Genomic DNA, 16502 nt, shown 5'->3' with positions numbered 1-16502 from the left:
GTTCAGAGACCCATCGGATGTTGCAGCACACGGGGGCTAGCAGTAGCAGGTCTTTCACAGCCATAGGCAGGAGGGGTTGGGAAAAGACAGATTTCCTGGAGACTGGAGAGAGCCAAAGCAATAGAGGGGGGACTTCCCCAGTGGTGGCTAGTTGCTGATGGTCCCGGTCACTGCACCAGCACCACATAGAAAAAGAGAGAGCAGGAGCGACAGGTACCCGATTTCTCTCTCCTCCTGGCCTTCTGTTGACAACCCAAATCAAAGCCCGATGATCCAGAGAGCCCTGGATGAACATTCACCGAGGCAGCCTCCAAGGGACAGACTAGAACAGAAAAGGGGAGAGAGAACCTGGATGGACAAAGAGAGATTGGTCAGCACAGCTGCCGGGGCACTTCAAGTTTCCCATGCTCATCGCTTCTTTTAAAAATATGTCTTTATTTCTTTTAAACAGACAGAGAGAGATAGAAACATCGATGAGAGAGAAACGTCGATGGGCTGCCTCCTACATGCCCCCCACCCAGGCATGTGCCCCGACTGGAAATCAAACAGGTGACCTCTTGGTACATGGGTTGATTGATGCTCAACCACTGAGCCACACTGGCTGGGCCCTCACTTCTTTTTAACTGCCAGTCACTCTGTAGAAGCCAACAAGGAGGATTTTCCCATATTATCTATACTAATAAAAGCCTAGGTGACCCTCGAGTGCGACGTCGTCACAAGATGGCTGCCACGAGATGGCCACCACAAGATGGCCACACGCACAGCGGAGGCGGGGCCCAGTGGCCGCTCCGCGCAGTAAGGCCTGGGGGCATTCTGTGGGTCCACACGGCATGGAGGCCAGTCCCGGCGGAGGAGGCAGGTCGGGCAGGGGAGGACAGTTGTGGGCAATCAGGCCGGCAGGGGAGGGCAATTAGGCATCAATCAGGCTAGCAGGCAGGCGAGCTGTTAGGAGCAAGCGGTTCCGAATTGTGAGAGGGATGTCCGACTGCCAGTTTAGGTCCAATCCCACAGGGATCGGCCTAAGCCAGCAGTTGGACATCCCCCAAGGGGTCCCCGATTGGAGAGGGTGCAGGCTGGGCTGAGGGAAACCCCCCCCCCCCGCATGAATTTTGTGCACCAGGCCACTAGTTAATTCAATAAAGGTCTTAGAGTCATGGGTTTCCCCTTGGTTTGGCCTTCATCATAAAGGTGGCAAACAGAAAACCACGCAGACTCCTGGCTCAATAATGTTCTGATGATGAAGGTACCCTTTAGACCAGTGCTACTTACTAAGTGTGGTCCATGGACCGGCAGCATCAGCATCACCTGGAATCTGACAGAAATGTGGATCCTTGGGACCCATTCGTGCACCATTAAATCAAAGTCTCTAAGATCAGGTCCTTGGAATCTGTTGTTCAAGTCCTCCAGGGATTCTCACACATGCTAAAGGTTGAGAACTCCTCCTTTCGACCCCATCTTTGACAGCTTTAAGAAGAACAGCCCATGGATAACCGATCAGAGACACTTACACTAAATGGAGTCTAGTCTAGGGAGCCCCTGAATCTCTTTCAACTTCCTCACTGTGACCTTCAGCAAGATACCAGTGTCTGAGCCTAAGTTTTTGTACTTAATTGCTATCAAGATAACCAGTACCATCTCTTTCAGCTTTCCAAAGGGACTTAGCTTGGAAACCCTCAGATCTGTCATTTCAGCCAGTGATGATGATGGTGTGGTGATGGCAATGACAACAGCAGGAGCTCACACTTACTAAGCCATCTGGACATGACTAGCTCTGTCTTAATATCACTGCATATATTAATTTACTCAGTCCCACCCCTATGGGATGGGCTCTATCTTTGCTTCACAGATGGCGAGGTCCTGACCTAAAGAAAAGCTCAGTAACTTGCCTTTGAATCTGCAAAAGAAGGAAACACCTATCCCAAAGTTATGAAAACAGTGAAATAAAAATGTATGTGAATTGACGTTACTGAGTTTTTTAAGCTCTAACTTCATTAGATATTCAAGGTAAATTAGAATACGACTAAGTGGCTTTTTTTTAAGGAGGTATGTGCCAAGAGGAATGGAACTGAGTGCTTCAATTGGTGCTATTTGAAGATTTATGATAAATTTAAGATAGTAGAAGACAACAAATGTTGGTGCTAATTTGAGGCTAAGAAACAGCTTTCATTGATGATAAGAAATAGCAACAAACCTCTTATCTAAAAATAGATAAAACCACCTTGTAATATTTCCCCAGACACAGAGTTGGCTGCCACAAGTTCTCTTCTGACATCTCTCCCAGAATTCTGTTTATGGCCAGTTTCATCTTCTACAGATTTATAAATATGTTCTTTTTACTCTGTTGATAAGACACATTCTTGATTTTATCAGATTCTTCCTGCATCTTCAAATGCTCTTCCTACTAATGCATTAGCTTCCCCCTCCCCAACTCAAGAGCCATGGTGAATGTTAAAGATCCATCTTTCCATTTGCTTAAGATATGCCCCCAAAGCATTCTGGAGGTTCATGGCATCTCAATGGAGAAAAACCACTGCTCTAACCTAGGTCAAAGAGCAGGAAAAAGAAACTGGCTCCCTCTCCCATCATTGATGTCCATGAGAGGATACATGAGAGACTCATAAGGTAATTTGACCTATTCCAGGTCACACAGTCATTAAGTAAGAAACAGAAAAAAGTTCTCCCGCCAAAACCGGTTTGGCTCAGTGGATAGAGCATCGGCCTGCGGACTGAAAGGTCCCAGGTTCGATTCCGGTCAAGGGCTAGTACCTGGGTTGCGGGCATATCCCCAATAGGAGATGTGCAGGAGGCAGCTGATCGATGTTTCACTCTCATCGATGTTTCTAACTCTCTATCTCTCTCCCTTTCTCTCTGTAAAAAATCAATAAAATATATTTTTAAAAAGAAAAAAGAAAAAAGTTCTCCCTACTACATCGCTGCCAATTCTATTTTAATGGATAGAGGCATCATACTTCCCCTAATTTCTTTTTTTTTAAATCCTCATCCAAGGATATTTTTTCCATTGATTTGTAGAGAGAGTGGAAGGGAGGGAGAGAGTGAGAATGAGAGAGAGAGAGAGAGAGAGAGAGAGAGAGAGAGAGAGAGAGAAACATCAGTGTGAGAGAGACACATCACTGGCTTCCTCTGCTTGCGCCTCCACCCAACCTGCAATAGAGGTATGTGTCCTTGACTGGAAATCAAACTGGAGACCCTTGGGTCTGGCCGACACTCCAAGCACTGAGCAAAACTAGCCTGGGCTTCCCCTGGGTTCTAAAAGGTATCATCGTACATCTTCCCTACCTTTGTTTTCTACAAAAGATTTCATACCTCTATACAAGTTCACAGCACACCATGGAGGAGTAGGCCATTTGTAGTGTTTATTCATTACAGTCAACACTTGGTGTGTTAGTTTAAGCAGAAGTGATAAGCTACTCACTGCTCTCAAGAGGAAGAGGAGAGAGTAAAACAAATTTACAGTCAGCACCAAAGGCGTCAGTGTGGGGCAATCGCAAGGATTTGCCTGTGCGCCTCATAACAGCTACAGGTAAATGATTTGACAGAGTCAAATGCAGCCCAATGACAAAACCACCCACAGGGCTGCAGTTCAAGTTGCTAGACCAGTTAGGGGGGAAGTACGGGAAGACAAGCAGCTCGACCACAGAGGCCTGGCTTTCCGGACCCCTCAACTTCAGCCGGGGCTTGCTGTGCCTTTATTAGAAACCTGAATTAGGTGCTCTCTGCAGGAACACAAACAGTGCGAAAGGAAAGAAAAGCCTTTTACCCGGGGGAAGCCAATGCCCCGTGAACAAAGCAGACAAAAATAAAAAAAGGTGAACTGAGTCACAGGTGAGATCTGCCAGCTCACCACCCAAAGTCTGGTGATTCAAAGGCAAGTCTGAATCTATTGTCATTTGAGCATATTCACAGGCCTTTGTTTTAAAAACAGAAATTTATATGGGAGGTTTAACTTTAAATTTGACTTTAAAAAAAATCTGTGAGGAAACCAATAATGAATTTTATATGTCTATATAATTTCACTGAAAAGAATTTTGGTTTCTTCCACTTTAATGTTACTCTGAGGCTATTTTCATGCTTTCTCAAGAAAAAAATTTAAATTTATTCTCCTGACATTTAAATCAACGCCTAAGCAACATCAGTTTCATATCCCCTGTTAAAATCATCTTAATTCACATTTTTCACACTTCATAAATAGATATGGATTTTGTTTTAAAGCTGTGATTTACTTTGATATTTCTACAGATAAACTATGCAGCTAAATTTAGACACTAAAACATGACTCTACTATAGTTCCTGCATTCTAAAACACCAAAAATTTTAAGACACACCATCACTAATAATAGCTTTACAGGGGGAAAATATATTCCATTAAATGATCACATCATTGTAACATACATCCCTACTCCATAAAAAAAAAAAAAAGATAAGAGAGTCGGGGGGAAGACTGCAATCAGGAAATACATATTTTATTGAGAGGGAAGATACAGCAGGAGAGGTAGACCTTTTCATATGGAGCCTGCTTTCTTGGGTTCAAATCTTGGCTCTTCCACTTAAAGGATGATCTCAGGCAACTTTGCTTCTCTTCTCTGCATCTCATTTTCCTCTTTGGATAAAAATAGACAATGAGAGAATCTGCCCCATTAAGGTTGTTATAAGGACTAAAAGAGTTAATGTTCTTAAAGTACTTCAAACAACCGGACCACAAATGTTGTATAAGGACTTGTTAAATAATAATAATCATCGGCACCACCACCACCTACCAGGGCTCACTAACCTTTAGAGGCGAACCATTTTCAATCCGACTAACCGACAAAATACTTTACTTCAAGGAAGTATTTACTGACAAGAGAATCATTGCTTGAGACTATGTTAGGTTTTTGAAGAAAAAAGATTTTATAAAAAGTAAAATCATTATAGAACCACGTGCTGCTCTCCACAAAAGCAGGGTCTGCAGTGACCCAGGCTTCACGGCCTCTAAAGGCCCCAGAAATGAGATGCAAAGTTACGCCTGCACGTGCATTTTCCTGGGGTGCTATCCTCTCATTCTTCAAAAGGCCTGGGATCCAAATGTCAGGGCCATTCGCCCAGGGTCCTCACACCACATTAGAAAATAAAGAAAGATCCCAGGGTTTAATGTTACAAAAGATATCTGTGTGTTCTCAGACTTTATTCCAGGGTAAGCACTTCCCATTTCCTAATCTGAAGTTGTCAAGATATCAAGTCGCCATTAGAAGTGAAATTCTATTACCAGAAACTCCGCCCTCTGCTCCAGTCTCCCAGGCACCCCAGGAGAGGAGCCCGCTTGTTCATACATCTCATGTGCATTTGCAATGTGGACCTAGTCAGCTTCCAAACCTCCTGGGAAAACAATGGCTCTGGGATGAGTCATCCTAAGCCTTCAAGTTTCTTTTAAGAGGCTGGTATTGCTGGGAGATGATGATAGCTGCCGCTCAAGCCATTGCCAAACGATCTAAAGGGTGTCCCAAAATTCACGCAAGAAGTAATTTTGATAGAAAACACAGGTGTATAATTAAAAATTGTAACTTTTTTATTGATTCATAAATTATACAGTATAGTGTTATGTATGGAATAGCATACATAAAAACTGGATTATCATGTTGCGATAGCGAGCACCATTAACTGTTATTGCCTGAGCAGCTGCATTTTCGAAGAAGAATGGTCCGATGATGCCTCCAGCCCAAAATCCGCACCAAACAGTGATACGTTGTGGATGCATTTGTTTCTCAACAATCACTCGTGGATTTTCTGAACCCCAAATGCGACAATTTTGTCGATTAACCAAGCCATCAAGATGAAAATGAGCCTCATCAAAATTCAGTCACATTTATGCAAAACAGTCATGGAAAATTTCAACAAAAGAGTGCGTATGTGCCAGCAAAACCGTGGAGGCCATTTACCTGCTATGCTATTCCATACATAACCCTATACTGTATACTTTATGAATCAATAAAAAATTTACAATTTTTAATTATAAACCTTTCTTTTCTATCAAAATTACTTCTTGCGTGAATTTTGGGACACCCTTTATATACATAAAAGGCTAATGGTTCGTCCAGCTGACCGGTAGCTATGACACGCACTGACCACTGGGGGCAGACACTCAATCCAGGAGCTGCCATGATGCGCACTGGCCATTTAAAAATAAATGGCACCGTGGACTTGGCGCTGACAAACCAACATTTGACTTCCCCCAAATGGGACACAGGCCCCACCACCACCCTGGAGTAACACCCCACCAAATCTCAGCCAACGCTGCCAAGACTCCATGGTGCAAAATGTGGCCCCCAGCCCAGTCCAGCCTGGAAACAGTGGCTGTGGGCACCAAGTAATGATGTCATGTAGCAACACCCGGCTTCCTGTCCCTAGCAACTAGCATCCTTGGAGTATCTTCAGGCCAGGAACCCGACTTGCTTTATAGCCACGTGCAAACATTTTACAATTTAACCAAATGTTTGGGAAGCATTTTCCCATGCCTCATCTCATTTGATCCTCACAGAAGTCCTGGAGTAGGTAGATAGGAGACTCGGTGGAATCCTATTTTCTTTTCATTAGCAAGATGCAAATAGTGATATTAAAATACTTCTTCTAATTAATTTCCTTTCAATGTGCACGAATTCATGCACCAGGACACTAGTGTGCAAGAAAGACCGCTCCTGGAAGCCATTACTGAAGGCACTTGAAAGCGAGCCAGCTGGGTTTTACACTAAGCCTCAGAATGTCCGGTGCATCCGTTGTTTCAATCAACCATGTGTTATAATTATGTCAAAGTCTTAGATTACATGGTATTGTGGAAAAGACACAGATTTTGGTATTAGACCAGGGGTGGGCAAACTTTTTGACTCAAGGGCCACAATGGGTTCTTAAACTGGACTGGAGGGCCAGAACAAAAGCATGGATGGAGTGTTTGTGTGAACTAATATAAATTCAAAGTAAACATCATTACATAAAAGGGTACGGTCTTTTTTTTTTTTTAGTTTTATTCATTTCAAAGAGGCTGGATCCGGCCCGCGGGCCGTAGTTTGCCCACGGCTGTATTAGACAGTCCTGAGCTCTCTTCTGCCTCTCCTACTTCCTTGCTGGGTGACCATGAAAAAGTTATTTAATTTCTCTGGACTGCAATTTCCTCCCTGTAGGGGGCTATTGAAGTTTCAATCTAATAAAGATATGCCAGTGTCCACAATGGCATCTGCGGACTTTCCCTTTTCCATATCCATTTATGAATGATTTTTCATAACACTAAATTACCGCAAAAAGTTAGGTCATTGATTTTAACTATTTTACCTTCAGAGAAAATTGTATAACTTCTCACAAACTACTTCCAGATCATATATTACTGAAATTATCGTATCCCTAACAAGGTTTATTATGCAGATATTGTATTAAAGCAAAAAAGAAACCTCAAAGTCATCACCAATGACTTACCTCCCACCTTTCCACCTATTTTTAGCTACACAAGTTACCAATTACTGCCAATTTAAGAGATGGTGCAAGTGAGAAACTCAGACTATTATGTATGGCACCATTATTTAGGCACCACCTTAAATACTCACTATCTGTTAGGATATCCCAATTTTTAAAAATATAGAATCTGACGTTGCATACGAAAGCAAAAATAAATTTTTGTGCCTAGCTTCCCATAAATATGTCTACGAAAGCCCATTCCCCTAGAATAAGCACCCAGCTGGGGAAGGAAAAGTTTAAGCTCCAATGTGCCCCAAACTTTCTATGTCTTATCTCTATTCTTGGAAAACCTGACCCATAGTGCATCTCATTACAGAAGAAGAAACTGAGGCTTAAAGAGCTCAGAGGATGTCATGCAAGGACACAGAGCGATGGCACTGGGATTCAAGGCCTATTCTGAAGCTGTAACCCAGGCTCTTTCCCTCTGGTCTAATTAAGCACCCACCACCTGTGTGAGTGTCAGAAGGAAGACAAAGAAATGAGTCAGTACAGCATGAACTTGCCATTGAGTGCCTTTGCTAAAATTCACATGAAATTAAAAGAAAATAAATGAATCTATCATTTCTTTCCTTCTCCCCAACTAAATATTTTTAGAGGTGGCATCCATGGTGTTTACTTTATTTGTAGCCATGGTCAACATCTATGTATATAAAAGCCTAAGCGACTGTTAGGACCGAACGACCGGTCACTATGACGTGCAATGACCATCAGGGGGCAGATGCTCAACGCAGGAGTTGCCCCCTGGTGGTCAGTGCGCTCCCACAGCGGGAGCGCCACTCAGCCAGAAGCCAGGCTCACAGCTGGCGAGCGCAGCGGCAACGGCGGGAGCCTCTCCCACCTCCAAGGCAGTGCTACTGGGCGGGAGCAGCAGCGGCAGGTGCAGCGGGGCCAGGAGCAGAGCTGCGCCTGGCCCTGGCTGGGGCTCCTCCCTGGCTGCCTGCCGCTTCGTCACTGCTACATCCCTTGGCAGTCCGACATCCCTCGAGGGATCCCGGATTTCGAGAGGGCACAGGCCAGACTGAGGGGCCCCACCCATGCACAAATCCGGGCCTCTAGTAGTTGTATAATACTGTCAAGGCTAGAGCTGGTAGACAGTCAATGCTTCTGAAATAATATCAACATGTGTCCCTCGTGTCTGATCTGACTCACCTTCCCTGGAAGATGCCAGCCTGCCTTAGTGACCTTATTTAAACAGGTAAATTCATAAGCTTTTTGGATTGACTTTGATTAAGGTGGGCCTGGCTGATTTTTGCTTATGACACACAGAATGCTACTTTTAATTTTAGTATTAGTTACCATTCACCTATGACCACAATATGTACTCCCTCTCCCTGCCTGACCTCACACCCAGCAGGTCTATCCCCAGCATTTGTGTGCTCAAATGAAAAGAACATTAACGTCTGGCATTACCAACGGCATGACCTGCCCCTCTGGGGGTGACCAGGTGGTAGCAGCAGGTACTCTAAGGCTATGGCAGTTCAGAGTAAATATACCCTTTGCCCTCAGTGCATTTGAGGAAAACCAGAGTCAATTCAGAGCATGGACTATGGAACCAGAATGGCTGGATTCAAACCTCCCTCCACCCACCCACTCTGTGACCTTAAGAAGTTGCATGTTTCCCTTCCCTCATCTGTAGAATGCAAATAACAACATCCAGAATGCAACTCACAGACTTGGTGTGAGGGTTCGAAGAAGTTTATATCAGAACACGCATGGCACTGCAGTTAAGTGTCATGAAGTGTCAGTCATTGCTTTTAATTTAAATACAAAGAACAAAGTACACGCTTTGCCTGGAAGATCTGTGTATAACATGACTATGAGTGGGGCCTGCCGGTCAACTGGAGCAGCCAGTGTTTCTCAGTCAGCACAGCCTTACTTCCGGCAGAGGAGGGATGAAGTCCCAGGTAACGCGCTTCACCCTGGACAGGGCGACGGGCTACCTTGTTCCTCGTGGAGAGGGACTTTTCCGGGTAGTGACGCAGATGGAAATGAGAGGATGTCAGCACAGAGCCAGCAGCAGTTCAGCCAGTCTCTCCAGCCTCACCAGCCAGGTCAGGGGCCCTGCCCGAGGGAAGGGTGGACGGGGAAGAGATCGGGGAGAGAAGCCAGTCCAAAGCCTGAGAATCACGGCTGGGCTTTGGGGAACACGGTGGCACATCGGTGAGCCCTCTGGCTGCTGGAAATGAACAGATTTCCAGGAGCTGAAGAAGGTGGCAGAGCACCGCAGAAAAGATCACGGAGGCCAAAGCTCAGAAAAAGTTGGAGCCAGGGTTCTGGCAGGAGATACAGACGGAGGGGATGGTCGTCACCAGCTATTTTATTAGAGGGAGAAAATGACGGTCTTAGACACAGCCTGATGAGGATTTAAAAGAAACAAACACTTAAGATGAAAGGCTTAAGACCAAGGTAAAAAGAATATAACTACTAAGAGGAGCAAAAATCAGGGGAGATAAATGGTTTTCAGTAAAAAGAATTAGTTCTCCTTGGGAAAATGGCTGACTTCAGGTCCGAAGCCTGGAATGGACAAGATAAGCTTCGAATATCTTGTACCAGAAAGCAAGAAAGTATCAGACACTACTGGGGCCTTCGTAACAGTATACAGGAGACGAGGGCAAATTGAGCATCAGAAAGAATATTGACTGCAATGGACTGAAACAAATACATTAAGATCCACAGTTCTTAATGATACATTAAAAAGAGAAACATTGATTATCTAACAGAGGTTGTTAGAGCACAAATCATTATTCAGAAAATTGATTAAAGGAAAAAAATTAAGCCTTTTCCCTGTCTTTCCTGCAGAATCTAAATTTCAAGAGACTCAGATAGTCCATGAGGGTGACTTTTTTACAGACAGAATTCCAATTAATAAATGCAGGAGGAGTGATACAAAAAGGACAAGAAATAACATGTGCTGGTGAGGATGTGGGATGTGGAGGAAAGGGAACCCTTGTGCACTGTTGATGGGAATGTAAATTGGTGCAGCAACTATGGAAAACAATAAGGAAGTTCCTCAAAAAATTAAAAATAGAACTGGCATAGGATCCAGCAACTCCACTTCTGGGTATCTTTCTCAAAAACAAAAACACTAACTTGCACCCCCATGTCCACTGCAGCATTACTTACAATAGCCAAGACATGGAAACAACCTAAATGTCCATAAATGGATGAACAGATAAAGAAAATGTGGTATATATACAATGGACTATCATTTAGCCATTTAAAAAGAATGAAATCTTGCCATTTGCAACAACATAGATGGAACTTGAGGGTATTAGGCTAAGTGAAATGAGTCAGACAGAAAAAGACATATGCTCTCATTATATGTGGAATCTAAAACACATACACACACGTGCGTGCACACACACACACACACACACACACACACACAAAACCTCACATACAGGGAACAAACTGCTGGTTGCCAGAGGTGGAGGTTTGGAGGGTGCATGTGGGGTGAGCAAAATGGGTGAAGGAAGTCAAAGGTACAAACTTCTAGTTATAAAGATAAATGTCAGGGGATATGATGTACAGCCTGGCAACTATTGTTAATAATACTGTATTGCATATTTGAAAGTTTCTAAGACAGTAAATCTTAAAAGTTCTCATCACAAGAAAAAAAATTCTGCAACTATGTGTGGTGATGGATGTTAACGAGACTTATTGTGGTGACCATTTCACAATATCTACAAATATTCAACCGTTATGTTGTACACCTGAAATTAATATAATGTTATATGTCAACTACATCAATAAAAAAGATAAACATTTTTAAAAAGAGGAATCATAGATTTAGATCTAGGCTACAATCATCTATGATGCTAAAATGATTAGGCGAAAGGTTGAAAGGTAAGCTGATTCTACCTCAATCCGATAATCAATCTTAACATCTCAAAAAGAACCATCTAGACATCATGCATCTTGTGATGTGATGCAATGGATTTTACGCAGCACCACCTACGAAGGATGCTTGCCTTTGAACTTGGATCTAATCAAGCCTCTACATGTAACTGCCAGCTTACAGGAGAAATGGAGAATAGAGAAACAAGTGAAACAACACCATGGTAAGAAATCAGCCCAGAAAATGGGACATTCTACTGGGAAAATGATCTACTCTCCCCAACAAATCAATGGCATGAAAAACCAGGCAGGGGATAGGGGACGACAAATAAAATATTTCAACACCTAAGGACCTTATTTTGTTCCTGAATCCAACAAATCATAAGTAAAAGGAAATCTGAATATGGGAATAATTAAGGATTACTGTTAACATTTTTGTGTATAAAAAAAGGCACAGAAGTTGTTTCTTTAAAGGGAAAAAGTCCTTATCAGTGATATAAACTGAAACATTTATGAGTGAGATGACATAATATTTTAGATTTTACCTTAAAATACACAAGCCTCCACCAAAAAAAAGTGGAGAAAGAGGAAATAAATGAAACAAGACTGGCAAATGTTAATAACTGTGAAGCCTGGATGCTTATTATACTAATTTTTCATAATCTCAACAAATGAATAAAGGGTTTTGGTGGGAATTCAAGCTGTGCCTTATCTTACCACTAATTTTTAAGCAGTAGCTAGGGTCCTCCCACAGGTCAAAATTTAGTAATTCCCCACTTAGCCTAAAGAGGTGCAAAGAGTTTTAATCAGTGTGCATTTGGAATCCAGTATGATTAGAAGTTACTGAACCCAGGAACCCTGGGGTTCTGCAGTATTAACCAAATGTCAGCCTGATTTTCCCAGGAAGAGATTGCCTACAAGGCATTCTGGTTGGGCAACACAACCCCCGAAGAGTTTACAGGATGACAGCTGCTATCAGATTTGTGAGAGCCCAAGGCAGCGTGGACAAAAGCTACCAGATCCTCAACGAGATCTTGGTCAATGCAGAAATTGCAAACTTTCATACCAATTTGTGTAATGCACAGAGCTGCTTTTTATTTTTATTTTTTTAAACCAGGGGTAATGATTTCATGTTAACGTGTCCGTACAATCACTCAGCTGTAATCTGGAGGTGCAGCCCATGAGATACAAAACAAAAGGTCCAGAGAAGATATAGCCATGAGTCGTTCGCATTAGCCTCACTGCCCTAACCAAGGGGCTAATCAAATTACCTCAGATGCTCACAAGTCACCAACTGGTTTGGTACATATAGTTCTTCAAAGCACTTCTGTTATGGGCTGAATGTGTGTCTCCTCAAAGTCCATAACGTGAAGACCTAAACCCAATGTGATAGTATTTGGAGATGGAGTCGGGGGTTGGGGGGGTTAGACTAGGTCATGAGGGTGGGGCCTCTGTGATGGAATTAGTGGGCTTATAAGGAAAGGAAGAGAGAGATTCTCTCTCTCCATGTGCATGAGGAATGGCCATGTGAGGACGCAGGGAGGAGGCAGCTATCTACAAGCCTATGAAGAGAGCTCTGACCAGAAACCAAATCAGCTGGCACCTTGATCGTGGACTTCCCAGCATCCAGAACTGTGAGAAAATACATTTCTGCTGCTTAAGCCACCCAGTCTAGGGCACTTTGTTATGGCAGCCTGAGCAGACTAATACCGGCACACATTTCACCCATTCTTCTTTCTTGCACATTCCTACACTTTCGTTATGGAAGGTTCCAAGTTCCAAAGCCAAAGGAGGGCAAGACCGGTGAAAAGTATGAGTTTCCAACCATGGAAAATTTGACAATCTTCCCCCAATAAGAAACTGGCCATGCACCTATGAAATGTGTCTGGACTGTCTCAAAGAGACTACAGTATCAGAACTGAAGAAAGGTTCATAAAGTATACATTACTTGAAGTAACCATATTCAGAATAATTGAGAAGATAAGTGTAAACTTGCATATTGGCAAGGCACACGGCATCACCGCAGGCGGCGAGAACCACTGGCTCCGTGCAGATGAACACTAAGACCTGTTTACACAAAAGCCTCGGCATTCCCTTCCCAGCCTGCCTGGCTGCCCGCGTGCCTCCGTGCGCTGTGCCACGAAGAAGTAACTGTCAGGAAGACAGGAGCGTGATCTGACCTACTTTTCCCTGGATTCCTGCAAAGTCTACAGCTCTGGTTCTTGTCACATCTTTGGGACACAGTTCCTCGTATTCTTTGCAGGCAATCCCCTATGCTACACCGGGAGGTCACTTGTGGGCAATACTCAAACTCCCCTGCCCAGCCCGGCCAGCACGGCTCAGTGATTGACCGTTGACCTATGAACCAGGAGGTCCTGGTTCGATTCCCGGTCAGGGTACATGCCGGGGGTTGTGGGCAAGATCCCCAGTGTGGGGTGTGCAAGAGGCAGCCGATCAGTGATTTGCTCTTATCACTGATGTTTCTATATGTCTCTCCCTCTCCCTTCCTCTCCAAAATCAATAAATATATATTATTTAAAAAAATGCCCCCGGTCATGAACCCAAAGACACCCTACTACGCCCAGCTAATCCCCAGAACATCTTTCTGAGGTAGACCATGTACAGCCATCCCACCGTGGGAAAGGAAATGCCTAAGAAAGGAAGAACAGCCTAGAGAGGTTGGAGACCTACGTGAATTCAGACCCTCCTCGACCCACAGGAAGCCACAGCAGAACCAGTGGTTCTCCCTGGCTCTCAAGCTTCCACCAGCGCCCTGTGCAAGAGCTAAAAGTCCCCACGGATGTCTTTCTTTCAAAGGCAGACAGCCAAGACTTCGTTTGTTAAGTTCTAGCCCCCACATCTACCTTGTTGCAGCTTCTCAGTAAAGCCTGATTAATAATGACACATTTTTTTAAAGACTGAGTAGAACCCACCAACGGTGCCCCCGAAGCCTGGTGAGCAGGGAGACCTGAGGGCCAGCAGGTGCTGAGCCTCCTGCGTGGCCAGTGGGAGACGCCAGGAGGTCCGCAGGCCATTGCTTCTCGCACACAAAACATGTCTGACTGTCTGACCTGCTTGGGCCATCAGATGCTCTTAAACCCCAACGAGGGACACTCACACACACACACAAAATCATATCTGAACACACCGTCAGAAAGTATTACGATTTAAGATTTGGGGGGCGTGCACCCTCCTGTGCAAGGGGGCGTCGCCACCGAGCGCTAAGAGCTGGAGACTCCGGAGCCAGGGAGCTAGCAGCTCCTTCGTAACGGGTAACGTCCCACTCCAGGGTCCCCCACGGTCCCGGTGGCAGCCAGAACCAGTCCCGATGCCCAGAGCTTGCAGCGGGGCGTCCCAAACAAGCACACACGTCCCCGCCTCCTGCAAACTGGGACCCCGCACGTGGGCCCCGATGCTGCTGCCTGGACGGGGCTGGCCGCTGCGAGGCACCGCACACCTGCAGCCTCCCGTGGGGAGAGGCAGCGGCCCTCTTCCGGCGGCGCGGGTCCGGGTCCGGGTCCGGGTCCGGGTCGGGCGGCGACGGGAACCCAGGTGTGCTTGGGTTCAGTCAGGTGCATCTGGGGAGAGGGGAACCGCCGCTCACCGGGACCCCCTACGACCTCGCCGGCGCGTCCCAGCACCTCTTCTGCCTACTCCCACACAAGGTGGGTCCTTCCGCCACCCCCCAACTTCCAGACGCCCCCCGAGCCCTCCCGAAGGTGGGCGCGGGCACCACGTGCGCGCCGCCCTTGCCCACTCGGGCCGGACCCGGCCGGCCACTCACCCGGCCGCCGGCGACGCTCCGCTTCCTCCGCAGCGTGAGCCCGCTCCGCAGCAGCGCCGGCAGGTCCCGCAGCCGCGGCCGCGGCGGGGCGGGCGGCTGCTCGCGCTCGGGCTCGCGGGCGCTGGGGCTGCGGCGCAGGGCGCTGTCCGCCGCCGCCACCGCCACCGCCCGGGCCAGGGCCGGGCTCTCGCACGGCGGCTGCATCTTGACGGAGCCCACGGCCATCCTCATGCCCTGGCGGCGGCCGCGGCGCCCGCAGCTCCTGTCGCCCGCGCCGCCTCCGCGCGCCTTCTCCAGGCAGCGAGAGGGCGCGACTGCGGCTCGGGCGCAGGGCGCGCTGCCAGCTGCGGCCCATTGGCGCGCGCGGGGCCCCTGCCTGGCTCAGCCCCGCGCGCCTCCCCTCCCCTCCCCTCCCCGCCCAGGTGCGCCGGCCCCGCCCCGCGCCGCCCCGCCCTCTCCTGTGGCTCACCTTGGCCTGAGGATCTGGACCCCTCAGCCACTCCAGGAACCTGAGAGGAAAAGGGTAGGACACCCTGGACGCCGTCTCATCCATAGACGCGGGGTTCCCAGAATCCTCCACCAAACCCACTTTGCTACCCACCCCCAACTCCAGTTCCCTTCAGGCTGAAAGCCCCATTCACTGCCTTTCCCTAACAGCCAGGGCGGACTTGGACTTCGATCGAGTGGCCGGGAAGTCTGAGACACGCCCTCCCCGCGAACCCTCCGTGCTTTTTGCACAGCCCAGCCCCAAATCACAATCGCTATCCCTAGAAAAGGTTTGCACCCAAGAACTTCAACATAGGCTCTGCGTTCTGCCCCAAGTCAAACACCATGGAGACAGCATGGCCCCCACTACACTGTCCCCTCTTGGGCACACTCGGCCTGAAAAGACGAGGGGAGAAAACTTGCATTGTTATAGCTGTTTAGCAAAATAGGTGCGCGTCTAGTGACCTGAAGGTGAATCCCAGCTAACGTGTTGGAACCTGACATCCCTGAAAGCCTGGTGCCGGGATGAATGTGCTGGGTAAACTGAAGGCCAGCACGGTGTGAATCACTGTTTACACCGTTCCACACGCCAGGATAGTGAGCCCAGAGAGGAAACTTCCAGCAGGGCCTTCAAATCCAGGCGGCGTGGGTCTCCATGCCCCACGTCTTCAACAAAGGCCAGTTAGAGCCTAAGACTTGTAAGAATTGAACAAGCTTACTCACATTAAAAAAACAAATAAATAAATAACGTGGACAAGTAAGGATTACAGGAAGTCAGGGCCCTGAGCTGGTTTACTGTGTCCCCTTAACCACTCACGGGGAGATGCATGGCAAATACATATGGAAATGTGGCCATGTCAGGAGAAAGGAAGCATGACCTGTGACCTTTGACTGCAAA

General features: G+C 46.5%; 1 protein-coding gene across 9 annotated transcripts in view; it reads right to left on the bottom strand.

Annotated features, from left to right (window-relative positions):
* RAPGEF5 (Rap guanine nucleotide exchange factor 5) overlaps window positions 1-15455 on the bottom strand; it is a 196217-nt gene extending 180762 nt beyond the window's left edge. For 4 of the 9 annotated variants that reach the window (XR_004970861.1, XR_004970862.1, XM_036327922.1 and 1 more), the window contains exon 1: window positions 15119-15451. Coding sequence is in view for 5 of the 9 variants with exons in the window: in XM_036327922.1 (XP_036183815.1) it covers window positions 15119-15349 (231 nt within the window). In the remaining 4 variants the exon portion in view is untranslated. Of the gene's footprint in view, window positions 1-15118 lie in introns of all 9 variants that reach the window. The other 5 variants (XR_004970859.1, XR_004970860.1, XM_036327925.1 and 2 more) reach the window with 4 other exon arrangements.
* Window positions 15456-16502: the final 1047 nt, after the last annotated feature.

This window comes from Myotis myotis, unplaced genomic scaffold (genome assembly GCF_014108235.1).
Source record: "Myotis myotis isolate mMyoMyo1 unplaced genomic scaffold, mMyoMyo1.p scaffold_m19_p_11, whole genome shotgun sequence".
NCBI classification, from domain to species: domain Eukaryota; kingdom Metazoa; phylum Chordata; class Mammalia; order Chiroptera; family Vespertilionidae; genus Myotis; species Myotis myotis.
The sequence above is the reverse complement of the archived record's forward strand: the minus strand, read 5'-3'. Positions and strand labels throughout refer to the sequence as shown.